Genomic DNA, 13,762 nt, shown 5'->3' on the forward strand with positions numbered 1-13,762 from the left:
TAAATATATAAGACTGTCGTTCCCGCCATATGCACTGCGCTCAAGTCTGCTAGGGTATAAAAAGCATCCTTTGGACATTGCCCCCGTATTTTCCACATATGGGAATGAAATGAAAAATAACCCTGAATAAATTGAGTGAAAGCACAGGAAAACCTTATGCTCCAATGTATAAATTATTCCCTTGATGTGGAACAATCTATTATTCAACACTGCAGACTGGCACACATTTGAAAGCCTGTCTGCAATATCGTGCATGAAGCCAGAAAAGGAACCGGTCTGACGGGCAAAAGTGAGCCTCCATAAATGCTGACGTCCACCGTGCTATGGCCAGTTCGGAACGGCACCAACGGGGATACACGTAGCTTAAGATGGACTGACACTAGTTTGATCTTATTGCACTATGCATCCACTCACTTCGACGCCAATTCAATTTCACAATGCCGTTTTGTAGAATAATGCTACTGCACACACCCAGTAACTCCATTAGACGTCACTCATGAGACCATTAAAAGAAATGGATTGTGAAAATGTGCATCAGAAGGAAGTTATTTTTAGTTTTACCTTGAGACTCCCTCCACTGGGTTTAAACACATTTGATGGAGGTCATCTTAAAGATCTAATTAATCCAAACTGTCTGCTTGTTTTAAAATTGACAGAGCTAAAGATGGTGAACTTGGAATGGAAAGATATCTTGGCAGACTTAGAGGCGTGCATTCTGTCAGTTTGCGGAAAATACCCAAACAGAGAGCAGGAATGGCATCGCCATGATTGGGATATCCTGAATGATTACAATACCATGTAAACAGGAATAATGGTTTATTCCGAGTGTTTCAGAAACTGGACTATTGACCTTAAATAGTGACTGCATGTAGACATACTCATGAGTAAAGTCAGGTAAAGGAGATGAAAACTCACCATGCTCAACTCCACTGATGCTGACTGTCAGTTAACCTTGGCGATGAAAAGTCATTCATTCCGTGGAGGTCTGTTTGTTTGGTGGTGCCAATAGCTACATTGTTACCATCGCTGACAAGCAAAGCGCCGCCGGGTCCCAAGAAAAACACAAGCAAGACAAATCAGAGCCTTGGGAATACATTGCTTGGGATCAACTAGGCTGAGCAGCTGCGTGTCGAGAGTTCTGCGTGCAAAAAGCTGGCAGCACTAAGGGTGCCTGCTGGAGAGACCATGTAAAGTGGAAGTATACTGCTGCACAGGCATTGTATAAATAATAAAACCCTGGTTTCTGGGTAAATATGTATTTTAAACCTGCACAAGTCAATCAAAAAGCACTTGAATAAGCTTTTTTACCGCATACATCATTGGGGCCAGCAGGAAGGAATAGTGGTTGGCAGCTCAGTCTGCATCACAGTCAGGGAATCTGAGTTGGCTCTGCGTGGAGTCTGCTTACATGGGTTTACTGTATTTAGTATTGGTACTCTGGCACCCCCCCCCCCCCCCCACACACACACACACAGTCCAGAAGCATGCATGTTAGGCTAACTGGAGAGTCCAAATTACTCAAAGGCCTTTTAATGAATTTTAATGTGAATTGTTGGCTGTCTCTGTGCGCCCTGTGACTGACTGGTGATCAATCCATGGTGTCACCCGCCTTTCCCCCCGTCAACTGGGATAGGCTTCAGCTTTCACATGACTGTAATGAAGACATTGTAGTGTAGTGTTTGACATAACCGTCATGGAATCAATTACCACTCATTGTGTTTTTCAACTCCCCCACGAGTCCAGGGTGTCCAGTCTGCCTTTAGCCTGAAGTCAGCTGGGATTGATGGAGTCAAGATCAGTACAAAGTAGCGACGACTAGCGGTACTGCTGGTTTCCATACATGGCATTTTGCTCAGCATCAAACAGCGGTCACCCAAATCAACGAAATAAATGTTTCACTATAAGTCATATGCAAGACCTGAATCCAACTTCAAAGTACGTGGGATGGCCCAAAGAGCACATGAGAGGCCCCCGCTATCTGCTAGATTTGGAGCACTTTTGCAAAAGGAGTGGGCAAATATTGCAAAGTCAGGATGTGTCATGCGGATAGACTCCTACTCAAACAGACTGTAGTTGGCGAAGAAGGTGCTTTTGCCCTGTAAAACATCATGAGCGGTAAGACTTTTGATGATTTGCGATGTTATGTTTTTTTTAGATTAAATTATGCATACTTTTATTATACTGTCAATTTTTTATTGATATTATGACATGTCATATGTCTATATTCTTAAACAGTGGCAGATGATTCTGCCTAACATACGGTAGGTGAATAACGGTCGGACACGCAATGCATCGTTAGTAGAAGTAGAGAGCACTTGGCTCTATGATGGATCAGGATACCGACTGAGAAGATCAATACCATGTTTGCGTTGATGAATACGGAGAACATGGCTTCAGTGTATTAGGTTACAGAACAGAGTAATGGTCAAATGAAAAGCACATTAAAGGCTGTGACTGAATGAATGCAACTTTAATTTGCTGCATTCCCTCAAGTCCATCTCCATGTAGCAACAGAGAAGAGGACGAGAATATGACCAACAACAGACGATTATAGGCTTCCCTTTTAAGTTAGTGCCATTCCATCTTTAAACAAAAATCTGTTTTTCAATATATTCTATGCATAATAGTCTCTTATTAAAGTTTCCTGAGGCCATAACCTATTTCCCTCCATCATGAATACTGTATGAGCTGTGCTTGGTGCTGTACAAACATCCAAACCGTCCAACTTGTGCCCCCTTTCTTGCCTCATACAACACCAGTTCAAGAAAATACACAAATACAGGCAACTGTGACGACATCAAAATCAATTCTGACGACAATATCAACACGATGCTAATTTCTCATGCGGAGAATGTTAGAGCACATTTTCCAAAATATGCCAATACACAGCCTTTTAAAATGCTGTGCGTCATGTATGTGCGACCATGCACAACACACAACACACAACACACAGAAGACCCAACGGCACCAGTTGTCAGGGAGCCAAACAGCTGAGTGAGAGGGGGAGACAGCTGCTTCTTTTGGGGTGGACCACTGGTGGCGGTCCCCATCACTCCTTCCCCCCACAATGCACTTTGGTGTGACAATCAGCAGTAGAACATAGGTAAGCTTCAGGAAAATATCAGTTCCCAACTAAAATAGTGAGAAAAACTGCTTTTACTGAAGCGTAACTTTTACTTTGACGGATTTTGTATTCGCTTTTGTGACAGCTGAAATACCTAAACGGCCATACGACCATAAACAACACAAATAGGGGTCGTTTTACATCAAGATGACAATTTATTTACAAATATAACAACATGAACTATTTACAACTCTGTGACATGTGTGTGGGGGCGTGAATTTCCCTACAAAGCGCTACTTCCTGCACGCCACAATCCTCCACATTCTTCCACTTCCTCCTTGCTGTCACTGTTTCTTCCATTCAAATTCACACATCAGCTCGCACAGCAGATGCACTCCTGCCACCTTGTGGCCGTTTTTATGGTTTAAAACTGCTGTAAAAGTGAGGGGGGTGCAACTGCGTCACCTTTCTGTCTCTTGAGCAAAAAAAAAAAAACGTAAAAATATGTCTCTGGGATCGGGCGTTATAAAAACGTATAAGCGAAGGATAATAAAGAACGATAAGACCTTGACAATTGAGTTCACGTTAGTCAGTTGAGATTTTTTTGTGCAGCTCCAGTGCAAATATGCACCCCCCCCCCTCCCCACACTGTAAATCAAAAGTGGACAGTACTATCTTTGACATAGAGGGTGTTTCATGCAGCTGCTTCCTCGTCAGTGGGGGGTGGGGGGGGGCAGGTTTGCCCATTAGTGTGTACTGCAGCCCTGCAGCTGCAAGTCAGATGATTATAGCTGTCACAAGCACCATCACAACAACCACGGCGTGGATGACGTCACGCCAGGGTCGGCCCCATAAAACGTGTTTACGTTTAGGATGCATTGTTAGTGGGCTGGCCTGTGCTTGGTGTTGTGATCGTGATGCCACCGTTCGAAGGGCCCACGGATGCATGACGTATACGTTATCCTTTTGGGGGGGCTAAAATCAGGAAACATCCTGTCCCTATCCAAAGCCTTGGTGATCAATCCTGTCGGGATCCATAACATGTTCACGCTGCAGTTATCCACACCTGAGTGTACCTCAGAGCAGGGCCACGCAGCTCCTCGTCACGCACATTTGATGTATCATTAACGGTGCCGTTGGTGTCCGAAACCCAGCAGACAAGCCGGGGGGCTAAAATGTGGCCAACGGGCACATGTACGCTCACCGTTATGGTTCTAATTCACCGTGGGCCCGATCCCCCCGGTGTCATTACCCCCCCCCCCCCTTAAAAGCCCAGACTCGCCCCTTCTCGACTTACCGGATTTGAAAAACGCCGCTACGTCTGCGGCGTCCTTTGCAGCCTCATCCAGCCCTTCTCCTGCGCTCATGGCTGCGCTCTCCTGTGCACAAATAGCGCCAGAAATCCACAAACCGGAGCGATTCGGTGTCGGCTCTTATCGCACTAGCCAAGCGGAGCCTTTCACCGGAGTCGATCCGACCGTAAAATCGTCGCTCCCCTCACTAAGCCAAATACCTCCTCCTCCATTTTGACCGAGAAGGGAGAAATCCTCACGACCGAGCGGCGGCGCTCCCGAGTTGAAGGGAGGAAGAGGAGAAGGTGGATTTAAAAAAGAGGGGAGGAGGATTGGAAATGATTGGGGGTGGGATATCCTGGGATTCCGTTTCAGGGGGAGGAGGGGGGTTGGCGCATCGTGCACCACTCTTGCTTATGGCCCCCCTCCCACGTCACTGCGGTGCTGATGCGGGCCGTGAGGGAGTGTCGTTCTTCTGCCTTTCCGTATGAGCTCATTGATGCCGCTATCGCCTGCGTGGGCGTGTCTGCGTGCTTTTCCTTCCCTGCCTCTCACTGAGCGGCGGCCTCTGCGGTGACTTTCAGCTTTTCGGAGTCCGAACGTTCGTGGGGTCGTACATGGTTCGGTGTTGGGGGTGTTTCTCTTCTCGTCGGCTGTGAGGAAGATGATGCCACAGTATGAGGTCATTTGGCCCACAAATCTAACCCACTTCTCTTCCGGACCACTCTTCCTCGGACCTTCTGCGTGCCTAAAGTACGCTGCTGCCACCTAGCGGTGGACTTCTGTAGTTGCTTGTTGCAGGTTCAGCGCTACTAACAATACTAACAAGCATTATGGCAGTAAATATGTTTGTTATTTCAATGAATACATTTATATCGCATGTGAAGCTTATACTTCCTAAATGTGTTCATTTAAAATGTGTAATATTTAAGGTAGGAAGTACATTGGGTTTGCTAGTAGTTAGAATATTGTCAAAAGTTATTTGATTTTTGGAATTCAATTCAGAACCAGTAGAATACAGTTATCATGGGGTGCTGGGGGGGTCAAATTGAAGACCACCAGTGAATGTTAATAATCCCAGAGCAATTGAAAAGCTATAACAATGTCTATTTTTATACGTCGCAGTGTTAGTGTGACTGAATGACAACAATTCTGCAAAGATGAGTGGGCCAATATTCTTCCACAGTGCTGTAATAAACTCGTCACAAACACTTGATTGCAACTGTTAATGGCGGTCCAACCAGTTCTTAGCCTTGGGGGGCAACTGCTTTTTACAGTGCTGTACATTTTAACACATTTATACATTTATACCGACCTAGGGAGAAGGAGATGTCCATCCATCCAATCATTCTATGCCGCTTATCCTCACTAGGGTGGGGGTGCTGGAGCCTATCCCAGCTGTCTTCAGGCGTATACTTTGGACTGGTGGCCAGCCAATCCCAGGACACATATAGACAAACAACCATTCCCACCCACATTCATACATACGGACAATCTGGAGTAGCCGGGTACCCGGTGAAAAGCCACCCATGCATGGGGAGAACATGCAGAACCACACAGCGAAGCCAAGTGGAGAGTCCAACCCAGATCTTCCTGATCTCCACTCATCCACTGTGCAGCCCTGAGAATGAGATGTGTTTCCATCAACATTTCATGGGTTTTATTAGTTATAATCATCAACATTATAAAGATAATTATTGAAATGTGTACCTAATATTATGGCCAGTGAATGTGTCCATGAGTTCACAAGACGACCAACAACTCTCTAAAAGTTGAAATAGCCCCCATGTTGACCTCCCCCCCTCCTTGCCCACGTTGCCTAGGTAACCACTAACAACACACGGTCCCTGCACAGCAACACACACACACACATCTTTAAGCGTTTAAAACAACAGATGTGGAGAAGTGGAAGTGATTTGAAGGAGACATGTTAGCAAGATGTCTTCCACATGTCGTCAGGTTAAGGTCAGCTACAGGAGCAGAAGCAGCCAGCCCAGTGGGCCTGTGGAGTCCCTCAAAGAACTGCAGGTAGGAGCGCCTTTTCTCGGTCAAAAGTACACTGATTTCTACACTTTTTATGGAATGCCATAACCTCCTCCTCATATTGGTAAAACTGCTATCCAACTATACAAATACAACATACAATGTAGGCACTGCATGAAAAATACTTAAAGTACATTTAATGATATATACTTTATTTTTTATCGAGTTGTTTTTTTAAACCTAATCAAAATTACAATTAAAATGAAGTAAAACCAGACAATTCTATTTAAAGATGAATTATATATTATATCTTTATCACCATCACTTCAACAAATAAATTAAAAGTGCTCAGTGCATGTTTGCAATACAAGTTGAACATCCAAAAATGCAACCCCCCCATCCCTACCACTCAAAGTCTTCTTCACATTCCTGTATTTGCATTGTTTGCTTCTTTGCCAGGACACTAGAACAGGTCTATAGATCATGTGATCATGTATTTTCTTATCTTTAGACGCCATGACCTTGGGAGGAAAGGTGAATTGGTTGCTAAATCATTAAATGAAGGTTACAAATAGCCATGCATAAAAGGAAATATCATAAACAAAAGGTCATACAAACAGTAGATGCCAGAGTTAGGCCTACCTGTAAGACCTGCATTCATTCCAAATCAATAAAAGAGATCCAAGGGGAGTTCTCCACCACAAAACAATGAATTTCAATTAAATTCCGTAATTCTTTGTAATCTTGAGACTCTAGACTTAATTAATTTTCAGTTCACTTCTCCTTTGGGGGGGGGGGGGGGGGGGTAATTGCTTTGAGAATCACTACAAGACACTTTGACCTCTTCGCTATGATTGAAATAGTGTAACGATCTGGTGCACCGCCAGCATGTGTCCACTAGATGGGGGCATAGTCACAGGTTAATATGACAACTGGAGCTCTGCAGACTGACCGACATTATACTTGGCTTCTGGGCTTCTTAATGACTTTCTGTCATGGCCCCCACACCTCCTTAGGGACACAATCCCCCCCCCCCCCCCCCCCCATCTGAAATAGTAGAAAAACTGATTATATTTATTCATTTATCTGTACTGTACAGACTGAACAAGCATATTCAAGAGTCAAACTGCATGTTGTTTACTATAAATGTGTACATGTTGGTAGGTCTGCATTGAAATGAAGGTCTCTCACGCCCCTCCCTGACAGTTTTACTATACTCAAGTTGTTGTACTGTTGTGGCTCATTAGATTGTGCAAGTGTACTTAATGATGTGGCCAGTGAGTTAAAAACAAAATCCATCCCAGCCTCAGTGAGAAGCCTCCTCTCCTCCCTCTCAGATCTCACCATTGCATGTATAATTCAAAGTCACTTCCCTGTTTCACGGCAGCTCACGAGCTGACAGTTCAATATGGAAACTCAGTCATGGCGTATTGAATAATTGATGAAATAACTGCTTTTAAATGCAAAGTTTGGCAATGATTATTTTCAATACAAACCTGTCAGCCACGGCCAAGCAGAGGGAGCGCTATTCCTCATCGGCTGCACGTGGTTTGCTGGGAACACCAATGGGATTTCATATTCATTGGTGGGTGGTCAATGTGGGACTTTATTTGTGTGTGTGTGTTTGTTTGAGGGCATAAATCTCGTTCCACAATTACCTTTTATGCACTTGCTTCCATTCTAAGGACAAAAAGCAATTTCCCACAACATGAATTATGACTACTTGGTTCCAGTTGACTGAAGGGTCAGCGTACATTTTCTCAGAAAAACTTGCATCATCATCAAACATGATGAAAGTACATTGTGTATATGCTGTACATGTTCACTCGTGCGGTGAGGTTCAATTAAAATAGGCCCAATATATTGGGAACATCACCTCACAACTTACCTCGTTACTCCGCTCATCATCATAAATACCAATAAAAACGTTCATTAGGCTCCGGCCCGGTCCGGTCTGCTCTGGGCGCAGGCAAAGCGCACCCTGTGAAGTGGTAAATTGGCTGACACGTCACCAAAATCTCACAGGCAGGTTTTTCCAGAGTGTCAGGCACATTCCAATGCAACCAACAACCATTATTGAATGTAACCTTTTGAACCATCCAACCATTTTATATGCCGCTTATCCTCACAAGGGCATGCTGGAACCTATCCCAGCTGACTTCATGTGAGAGGCGAGGTACACCCCAGACTGGTGGCCAGCCAATGGCAGGGCACATGTAGAGAAACCATTCAGCCCGCATTCAGTACCAGGTCAAAAGCACACGCATGGGGAGAACATGCAACCTCCACACAGAGGTATTGTTGTCGACAAATTCTAGTAAAAACCCCACTAGAAATCAATTATTCCATAACATAATGCGACATGGCATACCGTAAAGGCCTTGGTGTATTGATATTGTCTTCTTTTGTGAACCAACAACGTATACCAGCAAGTCAACATCTCCAGTCCCACAGCTCCTCGTCCCCGCCTCCCCCCATCCCACTGTAAGACGAGAGCAGGCCTGCGATAATTACCTGGCCAACAGACAGTCATCCAACACCGCATTATCCTGTTAGCAGTGTGCGTTTAGCAGGAACACAGATAATTCCAGGCTAGCAAGCGTTCTCACATGGCTAATAAGAAGGCTGATTGCCCTCCCAGTTTAGCCAAGCCGCTTGTTCTCTGTCTCGTCGTCTTTGTCGGCTGCCCTAATTCTCTGATGTCATGAAAAACGAAGCCAATTAAGAGGGCGGACTGACTTGAAAAGAAGTGTCAGTGTGAAAGGGCAAGAGCGATGCTGCACTCAGAATATCAAAATGAGGTAAGGTGACCCAAGAGCTCGGAAGTTTCAGACAGCTTGGTTTCCAAGGTCAAATGCAATTCATTTGTCATGCATGATGTGGAATTTAGCAGAACTGATCACGTGTTTATAGCAAAAAAGCTAATCTTGAAGGGAAATAGTATGTTACAATCAGGTGGGTGTTTCATTTTACTGTATTTGAAATGAGGTTTGTTATGAACTAGCATCTAAACGCCATCTGAACACCACGTTTTGTATGTTTGCTGAATAAATCACATATTCAGCACTATAAGGGGGCTGTGGTGAAAAACAATGCAGAGGGTTGCTGAAGGTGAAATGGGGCATTATTTCTTAGCAATAAAACCAAAAAGTCCTCCAAATTAATTTGTCACAATAATACCTCTGTGTGGAATTTTCTCCAGGTACTCGTCTTTCCTCCCACATTCCATTTATTATTTACCGCAGTGGCTTGCTATGCTATGCTAGCGGCAGCCGTCTTTTATATCCCTGTAGTGATCCCATAGATAAACTAGGAGAAAACTACAGTGTAAAGGTGACTATAGGGTTGTTATTTCATGTCTATGGGGCTCTGATTATGTTTAGAAAGTTTGCATTTTATATGTCCTAAACAGGTTTTATATGATCTAACTACGTAAATATTTAGTTCATTAATATTGAAACGTACTTTCCGAAACAAGGGATGACTACATATCTATTTTGCCCCCCCCCCTCCTCGAAAAAAAGCCCTCACATGGTGACTGATCGGCCATGACATGCGCCCCCTCTGTCTAGTTGCAAATGAGGTGTGAATGCTTTCCTGTAGAGGAGGTCACCCGTCATGTCTCAGGTGTTTGGGAGGAAGCTTTGGAAACAAAGTGTCTCCAAGGTTATCCAGGTAGGAGAACTACGTACTACTTTTACGGGGCTTTATGCCAATAATTGCAATTCAAGTAAAAAATAGCTGCAAACTAATGAACTAATTGAAATGAGTGCAACATATGTGACTTGATATTCTTGTAGGGATGCGACTAAATTCTAATTGTAAATAAGTCATTTTAGATGAGTTATGGGCTACACTGTATAACAGTCCCACTGCAATATATTTTATATTTGTTTTTTTTTTAATTGAAAAAGCTTTGTTTGTTTCTAATCGGGATTGCTGGTCCCCATAGCTTATCTCAGGGGTCGGATTTGCCAGCATATGAATGCTGTACTTGTTATGACTTTGGTCTGCCAGCGCTATCTTCTCTATACAGTATGTTATATCTTATAATTGGATTGTGTGGTGACTTTTGACTGAATAATCCTCCCGCCATTACATCTGTATTGTTTGCTGCTGGGCAAACTTGGTCGTTCGCACAATTGGAAGAATAACAGGGAGCAGTGAAGCGGTTGGTAGCATCTGATGGCTTAATGGGGTTAATGTGTGATGTGAATGTCCATTAACGGCATGAGCGTTAAAGGCTAATTGAATGTACTGTCAGGTTTAAACGTATAGTTTTTGCCGTCCTCACCTGCTTCACCTCTGGCCATACATTTGGTGTGGGCGTACTGTAGATGGAAAGGCCATGATTGTGACACCCGCGCCTAGGAGTCCAAGTGTCGATTGTTGGATGCGGCTCATGGATGCTTTTTGAAAAGGTTTGAAAAATATGCTTTTTGCACATGTTTGTCACGCTGCAAACCGCAAAATGACTTTATAATTCCCTATATACAATAAAGTCTCGTTATATCGATATTCTCGGGAGTCGGAAAAAATACCGATATAACCGGACTATCCATATATCCGATCCTGCGCCGAACTGCATTAAAAGTGGGCGGATCTTTGATATGGCATGTAATTTTCTCCTTGAGTTCATGGATTGCGTATCTAGCATGCTTTTGTACTACAATAAATTTTGTACTACAGTAAATAAAAATAAACTTACGCTGTAGTGATTACCGGTTACCGGGACATAATTCACCCCGGAACTATCGATAGGGAAGGTGTTGCCACCCGGAGGGGTAGGCGCGAGGGACGGGTGTTTTCCGCTGTGTGTGCTGCACTCTGGTGGTGGAAGTGTGAAAAATAAAGTTGACTGGAAGCAGCCGTTCGCCGTGTTCTTTTTTGGTATTGAAATCTTTAAGCAAAGATTGATTTAAGCTGCTTTTGTATCGATATAAGCAGACCAAATTGGCTGGCGGGAGATGAAAAGGGCATCCTAGTAACCGGATTATCATAATAACCGTGTATCGTACTAACGGAGCTAATTATATCATAAAAGACTAGAAATTTGCCGGGAAATGAAAATAGTATCGTAATAAGTAGTAATTCGTTTTAACCGATATCGATATAATGAGACTTTACTGTAGTTTTGTGTCAGTATGCAAAGTAGCTGTGTGGGAATAGCCTACCTGCAGCCTGACCTGTGTGTATGGACGTGCTAAAAAGCTAACGTTTTCATTCTGACACGTGTGAGTTACAAGTGTCTCGCTATAAACATTACGTGTTAGCGATTGCTGTTGCGATGTCAATATGAAATTGTGTCATTGCTTGTTTTTTGTTAATTGGAATCAACACAATGACCAGAGGGCAGCAGATTTCATTGCACATCCTATATTGCATATAGTGATTGTTTTTGTTTAAAAAAAAATCCACTGGTTAACATTCAGTTGCAAAAAAGTGGTCAAATACATCTACTGTACTTTACAGTACTGACATATTGGTATAAGCAATCTGTTGCCGACTGAACCCACCCCAGGGCAGAACGGTTTAAAATCCTAACTATCTTGTCTCTCGTCATTCGCACCAAAAGGCTAAATGAGAGAATTGCAATGCGGGCGACACCCTGTGCTAACCCAGGTTTCACCTAATTTATGAGCTGACCTCTTCCTGTGTTCCTGTGTTACTAAGCAGCGGCGCCAGGAAACCGATTGGACCTCATTTTATTACCACGCCATCGAGAACACAAGACGACTGTTCAATAGACGTTTCACTGTTATTCCAATCAAAGACGGACTGAATCTTAATCCAAAAACATGCCGACTCAGTTTTCAAGATTAATATGTTTTAACTAAATTTATTTTTATATTATATTTTTTATACTCTGAATTGTCCATATCTATGAATGAGTGTGAATGGTTGTTTGTCCGTATGTGCCCTGCCCTAAATGTGACCAGTCCAGGCTTCTTTAAATGTATCAGTCCTCTTTGGCCTGCACCCCCCCGCCCCCCCCCCACACACAGTTCACATTCACGCCTGTTGGAAATTACTCCACACTCCAGAACTGCTAGGTTGCTACAGTATCCTTGAGCATGTTAAAGGATCTGCTCCGATGAAAGCAATGGTAATAACTAAGCAGTGTAGTGTTTTTTGGTGATTTTTTCATGTGATTGCATCATATAACTTTAGTTTGTACTGTTTTTATGACAGTATTTTATGTCTTTCATTTGTGTACAGTGTGAGTGACTTAGTACTAATCTAAGTATGACTTCCAAATGACACTAAAATGTCATTTCCAACGCTGGAAAGCAACTTGTTCAGAACCTGCATGAATCTTTTAAAGTTTAAAAAATCGAGGCGATTGCATAACCTCCCCCCTCACAACACGCAAATAACTTCAATCCTCTGTTATCAATTATGCTGTGCGCAAGAAATAGTCATCCTGATATCAATATCAAATCTGCATATTTTTTTTATCAGCAAAAGCTAAAGGAGGAGCGTGAAGCCAAGCGTGCCCAACTTGATGGAAGACATGACTACGTGCTGAGCATCGTGGCGTCATGCCTCGGACTAGAGAAGTCTGATGTGGAGGATGCCATCCTGGACGGGAACCAGGTCCCATTCCCACCTAATACCATCTGTATTTTTTGGACTTAAATAATAATCCAGGACTACTTTCATTATACGGTCCACTGTGTTGTGAGAAATGTAAAACTGTGTTTTCCTTAGCTTGAACGCATGGAGCAGTTCTTTGTGGCTGAAGGGCTTCCACACCTCATGTTTTACTATCAGGAAGCTGGGCCGGCGGAAGGAGGTGCAGATATTTTTGTGTGTTTTCGTGTATGGGACCGTTTGCACCGATACAATGATGAATCAAGACTTTAATGATGATTTCTATGTTGCAGCATCATCATCATCATCTCTACAGCTTCCGCATCCTCCTGGTCACAGCACAAAGTGTAAAGTGTTTGTGACGGACGGGGGGGATGTCGCCCTGACTGGAGTGTGTGTCTTCTTCACCAGAGCCAACGCTTCAAAGGCAATCACTTCTGAAAGCATCCACAGAGTGAGTCTGTTTGGGGAATCGAATTATAAAGGAGGGGTGTCCAACCTATTTTATTGGGGGCCACGTCGCGCTTCGGGTTGCCCTCGGAGTCAAATATACATTATGGATGTGCCCTCATGATATTACACTATTGCCCACGCATTTGATTATTATATTTTTGCTAACAAATTAATGGATAAATTGCCTTGAAATGACAAGTGAAGTATTTGCTTTTGAGAACAAAAAATGTGGCTGCACGGTGGTCGAGTGGTTAGCACGCAGGCTAGGCTTGGCTAGGCTTGGCTAGGCTAATTGGTGACTCCAAATTGTCCATAGGTATGAATGTGAGTGTGAATGGTTGTTTGTCTATATGTGCCCTGTGATTGGCTGGCCACC

At 43.5% G+C, this 13,762-nt stretch overlaps 2 protein-coding genes across 2 annotated transcripts in view; one reads left to right on the forward strand and one right to left on the reverse strand.

Moving 5' to 3' along the window:
• Window positions 1-5,072, reverse strand: part of triob (trio Rho guanine nucleotide exchange factor b) — a 71,293-nt gene extending 66,221 nt beyond the window's left edge. Inside the window, exon 1 of the mRNA XM_058052917.2 lies at window positions 4,362-5,072. Coding sequence (XP_057908900.2) covers window positions 4,362-4,431 — 70 coding nt within the window. The 5' untranslated portion in view covers window positions 4,432-5,072. The remainder of the gene's footprint in view (window positions 1-4,361) is intronic.
• Window positions 5,073-12,738: 7,666 nt separating this feature from the next.
• The window catches only part of dnah5 (dynein, axonemal, heavy chain 5), a 62,902-nt gene continuing 61,878 nt past the window's right edge, over window positions 12,739-13,762 (forward strand). Inside the window, exons 1-3 of the mRNA XM_078790944.1 lie at window positions 12,739-12,936; window positions 13,051-13,135; window positions 13,227-13,387. Of these exons, the coding sequence (XP_078647070.1) occupies window positions 12,739-12,936; window positions 13,051-13,135; window positions 13,227-13,387 (444 nt within the window). The remainder of the gene's footprint in view (window positions 12,937-13,050; window positions 13,136-13,226; window positions 13,388-13,762) is intronic.

This window comes from Doryrhamphus excisus, linkage group LG5 (assembly GCF_037039965.1).
Source record: "Doryrhamphus excisus strain RoL-2023G ecotype Guam linkage group LG5, RoL_Dexc_Guam_v1.1, whole genome shotgun sequence".
Lineage (NCBI taxonomy): Eukaryota > Metazoa > Chordata > Actinopteri > Syngnathiformes > Syngnathidae > Doryrhamphus > Doryrhamphus excisus.